Consider the following 21,690-nt stretch of genomic DNA (forward strand, 5'->3'; position numbering starts at 1 on the left):
TTTATAAACAAACACCAGAAACAGAATGAACAGATTTTTTCCTCTTTATTGTTTCTTAAAGGCCTGTGAGAAGTTTGAACAGAAAATCTTACATTTATGTGACATTTAGACCAAACAGAACGGGAACCATCAGGTAAAACTTGCAAACATCTCTTCTCAGAAGACATTTGGTTAAACTGAACAAACCGAAAAAGAGTCTTTAGTTTTCTATTTATTAGAACAAGTTTAGCTGCACAGAAATCACCTGTTTATTTTAGATATTGACTTGGTCTCTGACAGGTTTAGGATAAAAGCTCTTTAAGACATAATTTAGTCATTTTAGTTGAATAAACAAGGTGGAGGTGGGTTTATAAGTCAAGGTTAAATACAGTCATTAGTGCTTCAATTTGTTTTTGTACTCAACGACATCCTCAGTATCATTTAACACATTTTGACATTTCCTGGAGCTAAATGTTCATCCAAACATCCCTTTTTACTGCCATCATCTTAGAGCCCAGATCATCTCAGACAGTTATGCATCTTCCTTTAAATGTGGGCATCTTAATTACTCTGACAACGTAAAGTTAAATAAATAAAGATGGGAAATGTCCAGAAATGTCCCTCAGCTAAAAATGGTAACCAGTCCGAGACATTTGTCAGTCATTTCAAATCAGATTTTTGTTTCTTTACACCTGCAGACCTCAGCTCACCTCCAACTTGTAATTCAGAAACATTTGTCTTCCTAGATGAGGGTTTCTTTGTTAAAGTGGTTAGCCTTTTCCCAGATTTTACATGAAGGCGAAAACACTGATCCAATATGAGCAAAGTTGCATTAATTCCAAATAAAATAAAAGATTTCCCACTAAAACAGAATCTCAAATCTGACAACTTGGCTGCAACATCAGACAGATTAATTTGGCAGCATTTAAGAGAGAAGCATCAAAGAGGAGCACCTGAATTAAGAAGAGGATACAGAAATTCAATTCAAAGGATTATCTGCTGTAAAAAAACAAAACAAAAAAGTAAAGATTGGCAACTTGTCTCACAGGCTAAACATTAAAGGGTAAGGAGACACCGACAGCTGACAGGAACGGCCTCCAACCAGACTGACTATGAGACCAGTGGGGTTTGATCCAGTTTAAAACATGGCTGGGCTCTTTAAGCAGAATGTAGAAATGTTTAACTTCAGCCCCAGTGAGTCGTCACAGGCTCAAACACTCAGCTTCATACGCTTATCGCATCAGCTACACAACTGCTGTTTTATTTTGATTCTTTGGACCTGCAGGGAAACGGACAGGCTTCAGTCATCATACAGGGCGTCAAACTGCAGTCACACAGAATATGAAACATCTACGATCCTTCATGATGGGATGTTTGAGAAAAAATACCAACTAAAGAATCTGTGGTAGCCAAAAACAGCAGACTATTACATAAAAAAAGCAATAACATGCATATTATTTGTATTTATTTATAGGTTTTTATGCTGTAGAAGTACAGGGGGGGGGTTAGAAACATGTTCATGTAACTTTATTCTGATTAAATGAATAAAAGTGGGAAGATGCCACGTGGACAGGAATATTTGGTACAAGAGGGACGTTTCTGTGGTAATTTATTGTCAATTACTTAGTTATAAACATTCTTTGGGAGGTTCAAGGTGTCGTGGATAAGATGCTAAAAGAAGGATGTAGTTTTAGTTTTCGTTGGAGCGTATGATTGTTAGTAGACAGCAGGGTCTGCTGCTCGCTCTTTGCTGGTCAGTGGGGATGTTTTGTGTTCGGGACGATTTATAACGAGCTCTGTTAACGAGCAGCCGAACCCCATCACAGTTTGGTGTATTTGCATTGCAGTGTTCTGCTGTTTGTGGTAACCTGGTGTTGGAGATCCTGCTGACATATCTCAACACATCATGGAAACACTAAAGGTCACATGACCTGTTAGCTCTTACACCATGTGTTGTAAATGACTCTCAGCTCCCACCTCGCCAAATTCGAGCTCTGCATCTGTGAAGCTCACTGACGTTCAGCCATTTTTGTGTAGTGATCCATAAGATATTTTGCTAACACAGACAAACGTGCACACAGCCTTTGTCAAATATACAAAAGTGTGACGGGGTGTTGGTCGGAAAGACAACTGTTACTTCGGAATGGCACATTTATTGTTGGAAACTCTGGAGGTGACACTAGTAAAGTTTACATTTTGACTCCTACATGTGGTAATCATCGTATATTTGATTGTCATCTGAAAATGTCTAACTAATATATATATCTGAAGGATAGACCAGATTTTTTTTTACATATATTCTATAATAAAACTCTGGTTAATGCAGCACATTTTTCCAAACACTAAAAACCGACTCCGTAGTAACTTTACTAAATATTGTCCACAACCGTTAACATCAGTCCGGCTAAATCAGCACTACCACAGAGCAAAACATTAATCCACTGTACTCCAACTTCTACAGATGGGTAGTACTATCCTCTATTAGTGTTATGGACTTCACCTGTAGGCTAACAAATACAGTGGCACTGGCATGTTGGAGGTTTAAAGTTTGCAGTATTTTAATTTCTAAGAGATGTGACTTTATATTGTTTTTATTTGTTTGAATTATTCAAAGTGCTTTACAGAAAACAATATAAAATATAAGAATCAAACCTATTACAAAAAGAAGAAATAAATAGAGTACCTTACAATATGTTGTTTTTAATTTGCAGTTTACACACTAATTGTTTGTACAGCATCTATTGGGTTAGAACCTGCTGCCAGCCGGGTTTTATGGGTTTCATTTAGGAGGCTAAATGTTACTGAAACTGTAACAACATGCAGCACTATCTACTATTATTAAGTTGACCATCAAAACCCTTCATTAGAAAGGATTAAAGTCCTCATTATGCTATCCTACATGTACAAATACTCTGTTTCTGTCTCGAACACCTTGGGCTATGACAAAGAAGGTGTATCAGTGAGGAGTGTCTGGCACAGAGGCTTTTGGCACATTGAGTGGAAACTGGAGACTGTAGGGATGTAAAACGAGTATGAAAAACAAAACTTACAAACACGTCGAGATCTTAATATGTACATACACGTAATCATTTGATCTTTTTGAAAATACTCAATTATGCCTTTCAAGTCAACGTCAGAGAATTGATCTAGTTTGTCTTTCAGTTTAAGCTTCCTCCTCTAATTGCAACAACAACATCCCCGTCTTTCTTCAACATCCTGAAGCTTGTTCTGTACGCCTACAAGAGCTTGGATTGGTTAGGTGGAGTTTTTTGGAGAGATGTGCACTTTTTAATTGTGTAACCTACAATAATTTTTTTTTTTCTTCAGAATTGATCCAATGTCAGTCTCGAGGCAGCTTTTATCTATTTTGGCACCTATTTCAGACTTAACTCTTATTTCGGCTTAGCTGTGCCCGTCTGTGTCCCTTCACTGTAATATTCAAAGAGACAAAGTGGGTCTGGTCAGCTTCAGCCGGGTGGTCTCAGTGGATAAATGGAGCCGATCGGTCATTAGTTGTCGCCTTCTTCAGCTTGACGCCTCGTCGGATAGCCACCAGGAAGTCCTCCACCTCACTATATTCTGCCTCCTCCAGGAGTTCAGGGAGACGTCGGCGCTCCCACTCAGACACCCGGCCGCCTGGCTGTGGTGGGGGGGTGGGGGGATCTGATCCATTCAGCTGCAGGGGCTCCCAGCCAGCGGACTTTGGGGAGAGTGGCCCGCTGCTGCCAGGTGACAGAGGGGTGCTGGGTGGACTTAGTGGGGTCCGTGGTGTACTACCAGCTTCACAAGCTGCTCTGGTGGGGAACCCAGGGTGTTCAGGCACAGTGGGGGTCTTGACTGGGATCATTGGGGGTTTGATGGGGATGGGGCCGAGGTTGAGGCCCCCGGAGGGTCTCCGCAAGTTGGGTTTGGAGGACGGAGTCCGTCGAATAGTCGCGACCCCTGGGGTGATGATGGCTGACGGGTTCGAGGGAAGGCCGGCAGTCGAAGCAGGGCGTTTGGACTGAAACATTCGGCGGTACGACTGACTGATGTCACTGTTCCTCGGGATGGTGGAGGACTTATCAAAGTCTGAGGAATGGTGCTGCTGCTCAGCATCCTGATCCACACCAACAGAGTAGTAATCACAGTCCGACACTGCAGAGGAGAAAGAAACAAGTCCAGTACCTCCAGTCTAAATGAAATAAAGAGTTAACAGCTGCTGCAGGAATGAATAATTAGTCCCATGTTTGAATGAGGTTTTATTCTTGCTTTGCATTTTGTACTCGATAAGGACAATCATACAGGTTGTCAGTCAGGGCTGTTTATTCCTAGATGGGATCTTTATCTTATTAAGATGTTTGACAAACAGGAAGTGCCAAAGTAAGAGAAGCAGAATGAAGCTTGTACATGTTAGGAAACGAGGTGAGGCCAGTCATGTGACATGAACAACCTGCGATTGCTCCAGCTTGGGTTCACTTTCTGTCTGTTTTGGATTTACCAACTCTACAGAAGTTAAACCTTCTTTTAACCTCATATCTTTGTTGTCTATGTTATACAAAAAAAAAGCCAGTTGCCTGGATGTCCCTGCAGTAAAACAGCATCCCTCGCTGCCAATTCTGTGGCTGATTTGTCATCCACATCACCACAGCTTATTGCAGAAATGCACTTTTCCAGCCTGACTGTTGTGTGACACATCTGTTAACATCTGCTGGGAGTGTGCCTGTGTGTACCTTGTGAGGGGATGGTGTCCTCTGAGCAGCAGGGCGTGTTGGTCTGACTGCTGTAACCACTGGAGCCCTGCAGTGAGTCCCTGCTGGAGCCGTGGATGTCCAGGTGGAGACCTCGAGCCAGCACCCGGGCCAGCTCCTCGTGGGCCTCTTTGTCGACCTGTCCATCAGAATCACAGAGGATTGTTACGTGTGCTGATTCCAGTTGATTCCAGTTTGGGTCTGTTTGGTTGGTTTTAGTTGATAAGTGGATTTAAATTATTATTTCTAAAACTCCATCTGACCTTTGAGGTCACAGAGTGGCTCCTATTGACCCCTTGTGGCTCCTCCCCCGCTGTAGAGACATCCATACCCTGGTGGCTGATGGGATCTGGAGTTTCTCTCCTGTCTTTGCTCCTTCTCAGGGTGTTGACCATCGGCTGGTCGTACGGACCTGGTTTGGCCCAGTCCTGCATGGGAACACAAAATCCAAAGCAAAAAATTAAAGACAGGCGTCATCAAAGTAAACTTTTACCCTGATGGTTTCAAACAGTTCAATTAGCAGCAAAAATAAATAGTTTCTTATTTGTATTTTATTGCTGAAGCCATTTAATATTTGGAATGCATTTATGGTAATTTACCAAAATGATTATCAATATTGAAATGTGACTTATTTTCTGTTACAGGACTAAATAAAATCTTGAAGCTAAAGCTCATAAATCTAAGTCAAACCCCAGCAGCTTTAAGCTGAACTCCAGTTAAAAAGGTAAATAAATAAACAGCAAGAGAAGAGTTGAGAAAACATAAAATAAAATGAGAGGAGCAGAGATGAAACAAGGAAAAGGGTGGAGGGCGTGATGGAGGAATGCGGGTCAAACCTTCCAGGATGGGACTCGGGATGAGGGGATCACGCCGATCCCTGAAGGGCTGAGAGGCGGGAAGTCTCCTGATTGGCCGAAGCCTGAGCGAGACCACGGCCACGTGGGAGAAATGGACTGATAGGAGGGCGAGGACATGGGAGAGGTGGCGGTGGAGGAAGAGGAGTAGGTGAAGTATGAAGGGTGGAGGTGGGTGTCCTGGGCCTGCAGCACCACTCCGTGCAGACAGAGAGCAGCGTGATGGTCGAAGCCGTTTGACAGCTGAAGGTGAGTGGATGAAGGAGAGGCAGAAACAAGTGGAAAAATTAAAAGATGGTTTATGGTTGATGACATGAAAAAAACAGATGAGTTTTCTTTCTTTGGTGCAGTTTACAGATGTGGTTGTTAAACTCAACAAGCAGCTCCTGTAACACATAAACACAATCTGTGTGTGTTTCCTGTATGTGTTCACCTGTTGCTGCCCGGAGCTGGGCTCGGGGTGTGAGGGGGAGGAAGGGGAGGAAGAGGAGGCCTCCTCATTGACAGACTGAGAGAACAAAGCAGAGACACACAACTGCAGCAAAGCACACAACACGGACACACAAACTGAGCCACCGGGTCACAGAAAGCAAGGGAAACAGGAAGCATGACAAACGGCAACAAAAACAGAAAAACTGCTCATCTCAGTGAAGGTCATGAAACGTGAAGCAAGGAGTGTAGTAAGCACAAATAAAAGGACTAAACAGCACAAAAAAACAAAGTTACATGAAAAGAAGAAAGTTCAACACATGCAGTGAGAAGTGATAACTGGACGAACTACAAATAAAATAAAAATGTACTTATCGCCCGCCACCTTTTATCCCAGAGTTTGAAGCTAAGATCATGAGGGACTTACAACTGTTTTGGTCAACCCTTATAATAAACATTGTGCTCAGTCTCATGCAGTATTAAGATCTGATAACGTATGAAATGTGTCTCTGACTCTCAGCTACTACCACAGAAATCTTAGCTCCGTTTCTGTGAAACTGACAGGTATTTGTGTTGGCTTCTGTTCATTACTGGCAGCCATCTTGAATTACGTTGACTCCAAAATTAAAGGGTTATAGAAACACATATAGCCAATAATTACTGTCTGAAAGTTTCATTAAAATCCACACAGTGGCTCATGAGATATTGTGCTAACAGACAGGCAGAGCTGACTATAAGTTTTAAAAACAGATGACTCTCAGCTACTACCACACCCAATCTGAGCTGAATATCTGAGTTAAAGCCGTTTGTTTAACTGATCATCTTCGATATAACTGACCGTTTAAGTTAATAAGTTGTAAACAAACATCTAATGATTATTTTCTGAGCATTTCATTCAAATCTGTCCAGTGGTTCAGGAGATATTTTGCTAACACTACAGACATGTCCAAAGAGACAAACAGAAACCTTCTCTCCCTCAGCAGAAGCCAGTAAAGAGATTTTGACAAGTTTTAAAAGGTACATCAAGGCATTCTCCTACAAAGTAAAAGTTCTGTCATAAAGAGGGTTAAAGCAAAGAAGCAAATAGTTTTCTAATATTAACACAAACAACACGAGTAAGAGAATATTTTTGGATAATGTAGGGAATATTTCAAAATAAATAACCTAACCCTCAGATTGCTGCAACTCTTTTTATACCCAGCTTCTCTTCTCTGCAGGGACCCACAGGTTTAGGAACATGGGAGCTGTTATATGTCATATATATATCGTATCAGTACGAGGGTACGAGAAGGGTTCAGCTGGGTAAATAACTCTAAGTAAGAGACTGTTACCTGCAGGTTCTCTGGAGGCATCGGTGAGGGGGACTTGGACTGGAAGGCATCCTGCGAGATGAAGCCAGAGTCGTGTGAGGAGACCGAGGAGAGGCGGGCCGGAGTCTGCTGGGGCAGCACCGACGAGGAGGAGGAGGACGAGGTGCGGAACCGGAAATGGGAGGTAGGGGAGTGGCAGTGAGAGCCGCTGGAGCGAGAGTCGCTGCTGTTCACGCTGTTCAGGCTGCTGTGGGATGGAGGAGAGGAAGACGTGTTACACACACAAGCTGACTCAAAGTGAGCCCGGCCGGACCCCAATCAGCTTCACAGCTTCTGGATCTCCACCCAAAGCAAACCACAGAGAGCGGTTCTGATCTCACTGCCATCAGAAACTGACTGATGATGACTGAAACCGGTTTCTCTGGAGAAATACCTGGAGTTCCCCAATGAACTGATGCTTTCCAGGAAAGAAGTGCAAACCACAAGGTGGCAGCAGAAAACAGATTGTAGTTTACCAAATAATAATAATGACAGATAATAAACAGTTTGCTGCAGCCTGCAAACAAATTTCAATGGAGCCAAAAAAGCCTTAGATAAAAAGATTCTAAAACAAAAAAAGAAATTAAAAACAATCATCTGTGAAACAGAAGAACCATTAGGAGCTTAGAATGATCAGAAAAACTCATCAATCAGTCCAAAGAGATGAAAAATGATCCATAAATTACATGAAATAACCTCAAAGTGAAGCAGAGTACAGACACACGCACACAAAACAAACTGAACATGACAAAAACACACTTCTACAGAGATGTAAGGTGGCTGGAGATATGAAATGAACACAAACAAATAAATGGACCCTAAAAAATAAACAATTAGTTCTGTCCCAATAAAAGAAAAAAAGAGCAACAAATCCAGTTAAAGTCACTAAAAATGAACACAAAATAATACTGAATGAAAAACAACCACAGAATAAACAAATAAAGGCAAACTTCTATAAAACTGAATCTACACTAAGAGTTTTATATTATTTTTACTGAGGTACAGATCTGTGTGCAGACCCCGCTGTTCTCCATCCCAACAAACCTGCACATGCTGGACTTCCTGGATACGGTGGTGCTCGGGGACGAGGGTGGAGTTTGGTAGGTCCAGGTGCACTCTGAGCCCTTCAGGTCGACAATTACCTGCAGGAAGAAAGGAACAGAGAAAAAGGTGCATTAGACCAGACTTCTGTTTGTAGGCAGGTATTTTAATCATGTTAAAGAAAAACAGACCTCAGGTGATTCAGTTTATCTGCATCTCTGAGGATTTCTCTTATTTTCACTCACAGGGACTCAAACGGTGCGGACCACCATGCAGGCAACAAAAACAAGTCTTTTTGAGAGGAACTCCATGTGTAAAAATGTATAAAATCTAACTGAAGACAATTTATTAGTCCGACTCAAACTGACCACAGCAACACATAAAAAAGAAGTAATATTACTTTCTACAAGTAAAACTTAATATTTTACATATGAATCTTGCAAAAAAAAAAAAAAAATCACTGTAAAGGAAATTCACAAGAAAGTTTTAATAAGTTTTAACCAGAAAGTACTGCTTTTTCTTTATAAACTACTCTCAACTGGAGGACAAAAAAGTATTTTAAATCTTTTTAATAAACTTGAATTCTTGTTAATCACATTTCTTACAGAAAACTCCCATAAATCTGATGTTTTTCACATGAAAATGTGATTACATTTCCATGTATTTATCAGTTTATATAGTTTTTACTGTGAGGGATTTTTGTTTTTAATTAAATATACTAAAATGGGACATTTAACTAATTTTAAAATTAGTTAAATAAAACTTCCTTCTCTCAGATTTTAGCCTATTTTCTGGTTTCTAATACAAAGTTAGGTATTTTTTTACTATAAAAAGCTTGCAATAAAAACGGATCATGCAAAAGGGAAGTTGTTTTAAAGAATAAATATTAAATTTAGGTTGAGTTCCCAGCAGGCAGAAAGAGGACGATGACCATCTGCTTGTTGGCTTCCAGCTCTGAGGCCGGTTCTGGCTGCAGATATTCACATCTCAGTCAATGAAAAACGCTCCAGAGCCAAAACCCGGAGCTCCAGTTGGATCCGTTCTTCAACCAGCCGTCCAGAATTCAAACATCTACTCCACTTCCACTCCGCACACACAGAAAAAACCCCCCACATTTTTCACATTTAAAGAACTTAAAACCAATAAAAGATTCAATTATTAAATTATTTCTGCCAGTTGGTATTTACAAGTATTTGGCAAATCTTTACAGTTTAATTTTCAAATATTATATTTATTTAAACTATTCTGAATGGTACCTTAACTCTAGCCGGGGGAAAACCTGCTTCAGAAGAGAGTTAAATTAAGACACTAAAGCAGGAAATGCATGTCACCTGCCGCTTTCAAGATGGCTGCCACAAGCACATTTTGTAAGGTGTGTTAACGCTCAGAGTTTTTGTTTAGGAAGACTCTCAGCTACAACTACATAAACTTTACCTCTTTATCTGTATCCATTGTTGCGTCTGCAAAGATCAATTAGCTGTAGCAGCCATCTTGAATTGGGATAACTCCTAATGTCAGTCAGCTGTAAACGTACATCCAGTGATTACTGTCTGAAAGAGTCAGTATAATCTGTCCAGTGGGTCATGAGATATTTTGCTAACAGACAGAGCTGACTCCAGTAGTTAACGTTAAGTTTTATAAACAAATCAGTTTGCATTCAGAGTCCTTGTTGGGGAGACTCCGCTACTAGCATAACAAATGTGAGCTCAATATCTGTAAACGTGGCTGAGTCGCTGCTGTTTTAGTGTTTGCTAAAGGTCACTTAGTTGTGGCAGCCATCTTGAATGGGACAGACTCCAAAAGTTAATCAGTTGGAGCTGAAAATCCAATGATTACTTTCCGAGAGTTTCGTTGAAATTCATCCATTAGTTCACAAGATGGTTTGCTGCTGATTGTACAGACACACACACACAAACCATAAAACATGATGTCTGACTGCTGTACCTGCTCACTGGAGGCAGGCAGCTTGTGAGGGTCCATGGTGAGGGTCTTCAGATCATCTGTGAGGGTTTGCAGGTGGGTGATCTCCCCCAGCATGGACATCTCCTCATCCTGACACAAACAAACAAACAAACAAACAATATTATTTCAACTGTACCGAAGGTCTGAGCTGCAGGAAGAGTATTGTGCAATCAAGAAAAATGACATGAAACATGCATGGTTTATCTTTTCAGAATGTGCAATTTTAACTTCAAACCCCACAACCCAGAAACTAGAAAACCCTCAACAGAACGGGGCAGCGTTGGACTGACCACCACGGGCCGCAGCATGGAGACGAAGCAGCAGAAACGACTTCTTTCCTCAACCAGCGCCCTCCGGACAGCCTGCTTCTCCGTCTCCTCCAGCAGCAGGTACTTATCACTGACGTCCTGCATGGCGCTGTCCAGCTGAGGCTGCAGGTCTCCGCGGCCTGAAGGCCCAGGAGGAACAAGGAACAAACACAACATGCTTTACTGACATCCTCAGCACTGCAGGAGACTCTTAGTTTTCTTTATCCAACTCTTAGCTGCCGCCACATAACAGTTCAGCTCAATATCTGTTAAACTGACGGCGTTTCATCATGTTTGTGTTTGCTGTGGGAGCCATGTTGGTTTGGATTAATGCTGAAGTTCTGAGCCAAGCTGTTCGTGTCCACGAGCAGCGTTTGGAGCTTCTCACCTACATCCACACCAGCTTTTAAACACAGCATTTATAACCGTTTTGGTTTTCTAAGGACAGTTGACTGTGGCGGCCATTTTGAATTGGATTGGCTCTAAAAGTTAATCAGTTGTAGACGTATATGCAATGATCATTTCCTGAAAGTTTCATCGAAGTCCATCCTGTATTCATAAGATATTTTACAGAATTGACTCAAAATAGATAATGCAAAATTATAAACAAAGATCAATTAGCTCTCAGAATGTGTGCTGGGGATCAGTCTCAGCTACTACCACACCAAAGATTACCTCAATATCTGTAAAATTGAGTTATAGACATGTTTTTTAATATACATACAATAAAAGTTACATAATTATACTGAAGAAAATACAAAACAAACATCCACCACAGCTAAAATGTTATATTTTAATACTCAAGACAAAAATCACAGCTTTTAAAGCTCATGAGTTTAATAACTCATCTCCTCATGTTTTGGAGATGAATTTAGTGAGAAACTAAGAGGAATCAAACAACTTCAGGCCAACTACAAGCAGATTACTGAGCAGCGGTCAGATCCAGTTCCACGGAGAATGTTCTGTTCTCCGACCGCAAACACTCAGAACAAAAGCGTGAGCCTCCCCCAAACCGTTAAACCACATGAAAGAACCAAACGGGTCCAGAAGCAACAAGCAGTCGATGGGAAACTGATCCTCTTACTGCGATTTAAAAAGGCAGCATCTAAATTTCTGTTGCTGCCAAGTTTGGATTTATTCTGACAGTTTGAACGAAGATTTAGTAAGTTTATTTATACCAAACACAGAGGCTTGAGAGTCTGTCAAGAAAGTAGTGTTAGCACGTTTCTCTGTCTGGTGGTAGCTGAGACTCCGGCCCAACAAACGCTCCGAGGGCTCACAGATGAGGTTAGATCCATGTTGTTTTTAGCTTTTAAAATTTAAAGAATACTAGGCCTTTAATTCATTAAGCTTCTATTTTACTGAACCCCCTAAAATTAAAAAAAGTCACATTTAGATTATTTAAATCAATAAACACATCACAAACAATCAAACTCACTGATTTGTCTTTTTTTATTTTGGTCATTAAAAGAACAAAAATAACCCAGATATGTCCAAACAGGCCGTCCTGTCACAGTCTGACTGTTTCATGAAAACGATTAAAATTCATTAAGTTCAGCTTCGCAGACTCACACAGATCAGTGTCTCTGCTCCTCTGTGGCGTCGAGCAGACATTTAAGAAAAATCCCACGTTGCTGACTATAAAAAGATTATCTCACACCAGGAGGGATCACAGCTAAAACTGGAGCTAAACGTTACTTTAGGGGAAATTCTCATTTCAGTCCTCTGACTTTTCCTTCACTGACTGTTTTATATTTGTTTTAATAAAAGAATCCATATTTGTCAGGACAGAGAAGTCTTAAAGCTGTAGATGTAGAGAAACTGTGATGTTTTTATAGGTTTGTTGACAATAAGACACGCCAGAGGAAAAACTAAGAGGCACAGAGCTGTTGGCAGCCACATCACATTTATTTCACTAATTTAATTACAACCGATTGTTTCGTTTCTTTTTCCTTTCTTTGTAAATACTTTGAGGTTGTTGGTTTTTTTTAAGGCCAAATGTTTGTCAGCCCCATCTTCTTTATTTGAGACGTAAACAGGCAATTATAGTTCTTTATTCCTCCAGCGGGATTCCAGGCCAGCTTCTGTGGTCAGCCCGATCGGCTGAAGACAGCTCCGTCTGCGTTACTAAACTTTCTCTGACAGATGCCTCAGCGATAAAAAGAGGAAGAGATGGGAATGTAATTCCTGGTTTCCTGTTTAATTTAAGCAACATGATGAGTAAAGTAGATCATTGATGTTTTATTGCAACTATAAAACACAAATTTTATCTTTTACTGCCCTTCTATTTTTACTTTTTGTTGTCTCCAACCAATAAAAATCCCATTTATTTGTTTTAGACTAACAAAAAGCCTGCAAACAATTGCTTTTTCTGCCTAAATATGGTTTATTATGGTGGTGTTTCTCTCAGGATCATTTGGACTCACTTATCTGAGTTTAAAGATTAAAAACAGAACAAGAAGTCCAGTTCGTTTGTTAGATCTCACATGAAATTCGTTGCATCTCATCAGCTTCTTTTGCATTTTTACCTCACTCCCTCTCTCATAACATTCAACTAAAAGTTCCTCCTCCTGTTCTCTGTCTTTGAAACTGGAAGAACCGTTCTCTCCTGTGACACCTGAAAGCAGCGCAGAGGGAGTTTCCTCTCGTGCACTAATAACAGCCCGGGAGGGGCTGACGTTCCTCTGGGGTCAGTCCAAGGTTCTGTTTGTTTAGTCGTAAAGAATCAAAGCTAGAAACCACCGCTACCTTTGTTAGAAGCAACAAAAAGCTTTTCATTTTCGTCATATTGCATTTTCTTTTAGAGACAGGAAGCACATCTTTGAAAAGGAAACATTTTAAGGGGAGTTCTTTTGGTTATTTTTAGTCTGGGATCTCATCAAACGCAGTCTGACAAGTTAAGTTTTTGCAATATCTGACTAATTACTGTACTAAAGCCTGTTTGGTTTACTAACTAACTCCTTCAGGCTTCTAGTGGAGGTGGCGTTTCTTCATGTCACATGAACAGATGTTTGCTGAAGCCATGAGGTTAAAATGGGCACAGCTGGGTGTAATCTTCATAGCCTGGATCTGAGAAGGGTCCCCAGCACAGAACCTTGAAGAACCAGCGTTCAACCAATGATCACTGGTTGTTTAATGGTTGAGTGAATAACTACAGCTGTAGGAGTCAAACAGAAAATGTCCGTAGCTCTCTGGAATGCCCGTCTCAGAAGGTACAGATAGAAACATAATGTGTTATTGCGATAAAAGCTGCAGATAAGTCCAGGAAGATAAATCTGAGGACTGCGCTGCCTTCAGGGCTAACAGTATTGATAATCAGTCTATATTAAATTCTATCAGCTCAATTTAATTCAACATCATAGCTCTATCAGTGGGATCTGCTGGCCTAATAAGTGTGTTTGTGTTTGTGTCACACTGACTGACAGCGTTGTTGTGTTTAAAGATTCTTTTTTTAGCGTGGGACTGGTGTGAGTCACACAAACATTTAAAGAGCATGAGAACAAATTTCTGCTTAATTAAAGTGGGCTGGATGTTGTTCATGAAAGCAAAAGTTTGACAAAGCTCTGGAGATGTTGGTGACAGTGTTTGGATATTTAGTCTCTGAGTCGTCTTGTCTGCTGATATATTTACAATCTTTCCACCTCCCCCTGGTGTAATGTTGTCAAAATGAGTTAAAACCGTATTCAAAGAACTTGTATAATAAAACCATCTTAAAGCTGAAGATTAAAAAAAAACGAGACAATGAGGAGATACGGTATTTTTGTCTTCATAAAGACGTGTCAGGGCGAATATCCACTTACCAAATACATCCGCTGCATAACGATGAGCATGATGGGAAAAAGAAACACAAAAGAAAAACATTTATACTCTCAGATTGTTTCACCATTAAGTATCTTCTAACTGAATAGCAGCAACAGAGAAAACAAACCTTTCTTTGCTTTTTTCTGCAGCTTCAGAGTGTCTGACGATCTCTTCTTGATCTCCTGACGAGCTTTCTTATACTCTGCAGAGGAACACACACACTTACAGTTTTATAAACATTATAACACACAAAAAGTTACATAACAGCACGCTTAAAGATCAATACAAACTTGTACATTTACATATTCTCACAGAAACTGAGAAGTGTGTGTGTGTGTGTGTGAAACCTTTGGCATGATCTTTGTCCAGAGTGTTGGCCACTCTCTTCCACTCCTCCATCTGCTCCTGGAGAGGGTTAATCAGACAGTCCAGAAACACCCTGAAAACACAAACACATTATTAACTCATACTCCACCACATGATGACTTTCTGCCTTTGGTTCAGGGTTTGGAGATGTTCTGTTCAGAGTTAAATGCAGCATGAATGGCTGTCAGGAGGGCTGATGGTTAAATGAAACAAACAGCTCAGTCCTGAGGCTTTTATAAGGTATGGCTTCAGATTTAGCAGTGTGTAATTTATTTATTTATTGCATATATTAGTAGCAAAGAGGCTGAATTGTGTGTTTGTTAATCCTTTTACTGTTTAAATGTAAATTAAAAGAATTAAATGCTTTGTTTTCGGCCTGGATCTGGGAGAAGAATGTTTCCCATTATTAATGGATTCCTGACAAACCTGCAGCGGTGCTGGCAGAGGACATAAATCAGGATAACTGGGATTTACATGAACCTAACGGTGCTGTGAAGAACCACAGATTTCTTCTGTTGTTGCTTTTTTGTTTCAGATCATCAAACAAAATAATTTCAAAATGATTAAATTTTTTTAAAGGAAAAATTAAAAGAAGGCTATCCAAACCAACCCGGCCTTCTGTGAAAAAGTAATTGCTCCGTAAACCTACTAACTGGCTGTGCCACCTTGGGGAAATCAAGCGTTTGTGATAATGAGTGTTGCTCATGTCTGAGGAGGAGTTTCACCGCTTTGCTTCGGATCATTTTCCTGCTGCAGAACCTAAGAGTGATTGAGTTTAGGGTCACTAATTGATGCCTGTCAACATTCTCCCTCAGGAGAGCAGAATTCATGCTTCCATCAGTTACAGCAAGTTCTCCAAAGCAGCCCCAGACCACCACACTACCACCACCATGTTTGCCTGTTGGCATGATGTTATTTGAAATGCAGTTAGTTCAAATTTTAAAAATTGAAGAAATCTGTAAGGGGGGAAAGAAAGGACTTTTTCACAGCATTGTGTATTTAATTCTAGTGTGCAGTGTGTCAATAATAAAGTTTTTATCTGAACAAGAAAGTCAAATTTCAACCGTAAATGGAAGGATGAGGCAAAGAGTCGGAGAGTTTATTTTAGTCATATTAAACCGAGTCCAACACTAAGGAGGAAGATGAGGCTGAGAAAAGAAACGGGCAGGTTGCCACAGCGAGCTGAGAGGAGATGCTACACCTGTTCATCACACACACACAGATCTACTCACATGGAGAACTGTCGGAGCTTGGCCTCGATGCTGCGATGCCTCATGCACATTCTGGTGAGAGCTGAACCGATATCCCTGGTCCCTCCTGACAACAAACAAAATCTGTCAGAAATAACAGGTCAGCACTCGCTGATCACAGACTGCTTTTTTGACTAGTTCACGTCTACAAACTCAGCATTTTTACAAAATACAAACACATTAAGTCCGTTAATGATGAGGTGCGTTGCTTTTCTAACACCACCATTTGATCTGCAGACATTTTCATATCGATCTGGGCAATACTTTCTGTCAAAAAAATAAAATACAAACTGTAAAAACGTTTAATTGATATACTCATAGACGCTTCAGTGTAGTTCAGCTTTGGATGCACGTGATAAAAACTAATCGTCATTATGCCAAACTGTGTAAAACAATGATGAACAAGAAGTCTGAGTATTAGATATGAGATGCATCTTACTTCTGATCTTTTGCATCATCAGTCATACATGTTTAGAACTTTTATGAATAACTGAAGCTGCATTCCTTCATTATTTATTGAAAGATCGTCAACAGGTTGCCTAAAACTTCTCACACGTTCACCCAAAAAATAAATCATCACAAGGTTGTGCTGCAGTTGCAACTTGTAAGGTGTCCTGCAGCATCAGACAACCTGTCTGTTACATCAAACGCACAAGAAACAAATGGAAACTGTTGACATATGCCCTGAAAAAATGTTTCAGTTAAAAAAAAAAAGGTTAGATTTTCCAAACATCTTAAGAAATTTACAGTTCTGTGGATGAACTTCAGCTCTCTCCGTGCAATCCTCCCTGACTCCATCATCCTGCGAGCAGAACTGAGTTTGCTCCAGGACTCTTTGCTCTTCTTGTTCTTTCTGAACTTCTGCCACAATCTGCAGGTTCTGTCGAGGTTCTCTGTTGGACAGAACAATCTCAACAGAACCTCTCTGTTCTGTACGAGACACTTCATGGGGACCTTTTGTTTTGTTATTATTAAAATGTTTCTGCACCTTCCTAGCTTCAGATTTTTGTTGGGTTCTCTGTAAGCCTTCATGTGAAGCCTCCTTGGGGATATGTGAGGAATAAATATCTAAATATCAATAAAAATGTCTGAAAAATCTTTAATCTGATCCAATCACAATCAGTGCACTCTGACAAAGATCTAACAGTGGGATAAGTTGGACATTCACTTCAATCAGGAGCATTTTTATTGCAATCGGAGCATAACTTTAATTAGCAGAAACAAAGTGGAGCGTTCAACTTTAGATCTGGATGCTGTTCAGTGTAAAAGTTTGGCTCAAGGACACTCCAGCAGGGTGACAACGGAGCGTTTCGTGACTCATTGTCAGTGCAGCAGAAGCTCCACAGGCACCTGAAGGGCCCAGATGGCTGCCCCATGTCTCCCCCAGACAGGGCACTCCCTCCTGGGGGAAGGGTCTCTCCGTCTCAGCCTGTCAGCCTGGAGCCTTTACAAACATGGAATTAAGCACATTTATTCCCACACTTTGACTTGATTAAATGTTAAGTATTGTTTTTTTTACTGGTCTAATCAACATCAGACTTCTTTTTCTGTCTTAAATGATTATGAAACTAAACTAGGAATGGTGGGTGTTTTTCAGGGTGGGGTGATGAGCACTGCAATGCACCACTGACTCCTCTTTTCCTTCCTCACATCTTCCCTCCATCCTCTCCATCTCCTCCCTCTGACAGAAATCTGTCACACCCACTCTGTCTCTCCGGTCGTCTTCAGTGCCTCGGAGCACAAAATAACCTTAATTTAAGAGTATTGTCCTGTTTGTAATGTGCTCAGCTTGGGCTGTTGCTGAACAACTGCAGAGTTTTTCAGCCTGTACGCTTTTAGTTTCTGTTATTGTGTTATTAAAAAAAACTTTTGGTATAAATGTTAGTAAGTTTTGAAAACAAATGAGGCTCCTGTTTGTTTAGTTGGATTTATTTTCCCCTTAAATTTTAGCTTGAACATAAAAGATCCAACCAAAGATTAAGGAGATAAATGAGCCAGACTGAGGTGTAATTTTATCTATATTTTACTGCCATCAGCTCAACATGCAGCAGTTAAAAATGTGATGACCTTTTAGTGGAAAAAATGGGAGATTATTCTTCTCTTTGCAAACAATGAGGCATTCATAAATTCTTACGGATCATAATTTTTTTATACAAATGAACGATACTGATACTGATAACTTAAGGAGAAATTCAATAACTCAAAGATTTAACCTTCCAAAAGATTTTTTATTTTATATTTGTAAGTTGTTAAGAGGAAAGAAACTAGTTTTAAAAAGAGTTTTTTCCGCAGTATTTAAATTTTTTTACGATGTTTTAGGTCTAAAACAAGTTAATATACTGAACCTTTGTGGTCTATCTTTGGATTTTATGAATGATTATTCAAATAAATATCAGTAATAGTCAACACTGCATGTGTCCAATGCTTTGGTTAGAAATAAATCAATAAAAATTGATGTTGTCATTTCCCTCAGCTGGACGTTGAGTTCAGCCTGTAACTCGTGTTTGAATGGTAGCATCCTAAACTAACTCACTCAATTATAAACTCATTTCAGCTCGTTTACCTGCTGCTGTTCCTGAGTCCTCACAGAGCTGCTACCTTGGATCTAAACTGTCATTTACCTCCTAATTGTAGAGATTTAAACTAAAGAATTACAAGATTTCTGAGCAGTTTTGCATTAGTTGTTGCAACAAACCACAAACAAATCTTTGTGTTGTTGTCGAGGAGTTTGCAGACCCCAGGCTGTGCGCCTCTATGCTTCATCAGTAATTCATGCGTATTTGTTGCCACTATCTGACCAAGCCCAACACTTTTCCTCCTTCACACTTCCTTCACTCCATCGTTCCCTCGTCTTCCTCTTCACACATCATCTGCCTCTCTCCTCTTATCATTTCCCACATCGCAGATCCTACTCTGTCCTCGTTTTTCCAGCCGTTCTGCACCTCATCCTTTCCCTGCCAGGCCTTTTTTCACCTCCTGACTGAGTGTTACCTCCTCTCCTCTCAGGCTGAACTCCTGGACCGTGTTTACACCGACAAACCGATCATTCAGCGCACCAATGTGTCACGGTTTGAGGTCTAATTATTTCTGCATAGTTTGTGCTATTCATATTTTAAAATGTTCAGCTGCCATGACGTTTGGTATTTGTAACTTTTATATTTATTTACAAACATTATCCCCATAGAAATTCTTCTTGGTTTCTAAACTTTTCCTCTATTTTTGTCTTCTTATATTTTTAGCATTAAACTAGCCTTTTACTACTTTTAGCTACCATTCTGCTACTTTTAGCTTTTAGCTGGAATTTTGCTATTTTTGGCTGTTAGCTAGCGTCTTGCTCGTTTTAGCTTTGGCAGCTCTGTTTCAGCTCCTTCAGTGATATTCAGCAGTCGTTCAGCGCTCAGCGTTCACAACGAATTTCCACAGAAATGTTTGTTTATTTTTTGTTCTGTAAAGTTATTTTATTTGTTTAAGTTCTTTGTAGAAAAGAAAACGACTTTAAGAGGAAACCTGCCAGAAGTTAAATCAGCAGCAGACCAAATGGGCTGTTTTTGGAAGGTCTGCATGCTCATAAAGTTAACTCCAAGAACAAATTCTCCCTGATGGACCCTCAGAGTAACTGTAGCAGAGAGTGAAACGTTTTAACAGATCAGCGTGATTTAAACTTCTGGCTCCGCTGTTGGCTGGGCACATTTCCACGGAAGCTGTGAGCTCATATTTCTCAACATTTTTAGACCTTATATTACTGCGTATGATCCAGTCCCCGAGAGCCAGAGCAGTGTGAGACTATAAACTCGATACAACCCTCTAGTTGTTTGTTCTCAATATCTTTATCAGCATCGGAATTTGTTACCATACAAGACACTTAAAGTAAAAGAAATACAGCTCAGTCACTTTGTATTTCTTCTGTTTGAATACATTTCCATAAAGCAGACAAGTTTTAGAATAAAATATATAACCCCGTAAGGCTCTCAGCTCCAACTTGGAAACTGGAGCTTTTAAATCAGCACAAACAATGAAACACAGAGGTGCTGATCTTTTCCCTACTGGCTCTGTAACGTGAGCCACTTCAGCTCTGTGGTAACCTTCGTGGCCAAAAAGCTGCCTGGACAAGCCTTCACCACATACATTCAACTCTAATACGAGTCACACTTCACTGTTTTAAGAAATCCAAGTAGTGTGAACTTGTCCTCTGCAGTCAGTAAATTAGTTTGTGGTCCGTTGCAAATGTTTGAACCCAAAGTGGATCTGTGGAGCATCTCGTGTTGGCCCAGATCAGAGGGTCAGAGCGTCGGGACTCCGATCAGTCCAATCTGAGCCGGATCTACAAGCAGGACAGCCTCGAGGCGCCACCGCCGCTTATCTTTGTGGGACAACAAAGTGCTTCAGATGTTCTGAGGGAGTCCTGGTCATGTCAGGGCACAGAGGATGAGGCGTTCAAAGACCAACAGGGTGTGAAAAACAGGCCCAGATTGGAGCTGAGGTGTGAAAATATTAAACTGAATTATTCAACGAGTCAAGCTGAGTTCCTCCAGTCCTGAAACTTTAACTTTCACATCTGAACCTGTGGGAAACTCTGGGATTTTAACTCTTCAGTGGGTAAAACTTGAAAGAAACATTGATAAGAAAATCATTTTTATTTATTTTACTCACTTCTTTACTTTGAGCAGAAACTGTAACATCGACAATATACGCTTTCTATTGATTTAATCTAATTTTAGCAAATTAAATCAGAGATAAACAGACGTTTTAAACATCTGCCTATATTTCCAGTGGTAGAAATATAAGATATATGTTTATGTTTTAAGGCTACAGCAACTATTTTTACTGGAGCAGTATTTTAAAGAATTGCTTTTATTTGTAGTGATTTATTATCTATTTTTTACTTAATTTAGAAGCCTTTTATGTATTTTCTTCAATCATTTTATTATAAAAGTGCTAATTGACAAATTTTTTGACACCAATCCTTGAAAAACAGTTTCTGAAATAAATGTAGGAACAAAAATGGAAAGTTTCCTTTCTTCTGTGAAGTTTCTTGTGCAGCAGACCGAGACTGGATAACGGGACTCTAACCTAAATTTAAAACACAAACGAGATTTTCTGACCGACTTTTCAAAAGGCGGCAGCCTCGCTGTCGAGTGGATCTCTCGGCTCTGGAGAGCGGATGGCGTGGCGTTGCCGTGAACAGTAGGTGACCTGGAATTTAAAAAGCCGTCTCCCTGTTTCCGACTGGGAAGTGAACCCACGTTCCCACAGGAGCTGCTCGGCACGAACACTGGAGGAACTGGAGCAGCTGAAGCTGCACGCACGCTGCAGCCCAGCAGGACCGGCACTAAATCACTGTCCCGTACCATCACACGATATTTCTTTCTTTTTGCTATAGGGAGGTTTTGGTTGTAGAGCTATTTTTGAGAACTGGAGCATGAGGAGGAAAAAGATGTCAGGAGGAACTGAGAGGAAAGTTTAGGATAATAATAATAATAATACTTTTTAAACAAACATTTTAAATCAGATCTTTATATTTTTAAAATTTAGTCACATTCTTTAGATATTCTATCAATCAAATGGTAGAAGTAGTGACGTGGGTCACCTTCTTTGAACCTGTTTTTGTTTAATTGGTTAGT

At 40.3% G+C, this 21,690-nt stretch overlaps 1 protein-coding gene across 3 annotated transcripts in view; it reads right to left on the bottom strand.

Moving 5' to 3' along the window:
• Nucleotides 1-28: 28 nt before the first annotated feature.
• LOC108246372 (MTSS I-BAR domain containing 1) overlaps nt 29-21,690 on the bottom strand; it is a 49,689-nt gene continuing 28,027 nt past the window's right edge. The window contains exons 4-16 of one of the 3 annotated variants that reach the window (XM_025010015.2): nt 16,052-16,136; nt 14,801-14,892; nt 14,581-14,655; nt 14,453-14,464; nt 10,635-10,792; nt 10,327-10,434; nt 8,386-8,483; nt 7,324-7,549; nt 5,997-6,071; nt 5,546-5,806; nt 4,973-5,137; nt 4,692-4,848; nt 29-4,116 (exon numbers count right to left, since the gene is read on the bottom strand). In XM_025010015.2, the coding sequence (XP_024865783.1) occupies nt 3,461-4,116; nt 4,692-4,848; nt 4,973-5,137; nt 5,546-5,806; nt 5,997-6,071; nt 7,324-7,549; nt 8,386-8,483; nt 10,327-10,434; nt 10,635-10,792; nt 14,453-14,464; nt 14,581-14,655; nt 14,801-14,892; nt 16,052-16,136 (2,168 nt within the window). In that variant the 3' untranslated portion in view covers nt 29-3,460. The remainder of the gene's footprint in view (nt 4,117-4,691; nt 4,849-4,972; nt 5,138-5,545; nt 5,807-5,996; nt 6,072-7,323; nt 7,550-8,385; nt 8,484-10,326; nt 10,435-10,634; nt 10,793-14,452; nt 14,465-14,580; nt 14,656-14,800; nt 14,893-16,051; nt 16,137-21,690) is intronic. The other 2 variants (XM_017433876.3, XM_017433878.3) reach the window with 2 other exon arrangements.

The sequence above is a fragment of the Kryptolebias marmoratus genome, linkage group LG5 (genome assembly GCF_001649575.2).
Source record: "Kryptolebias marmoratus isolate JLee-2015 linkage group LG5, ASM164957v2, whole genome shotgun sequence".
Lineage (NCBI taxonomy): Eukaryota > Metazoa > Chordata > Actinopteri > Cyprinodontiformes > Rivulidae > Kryptolebias > Kryptolebias marmoratus.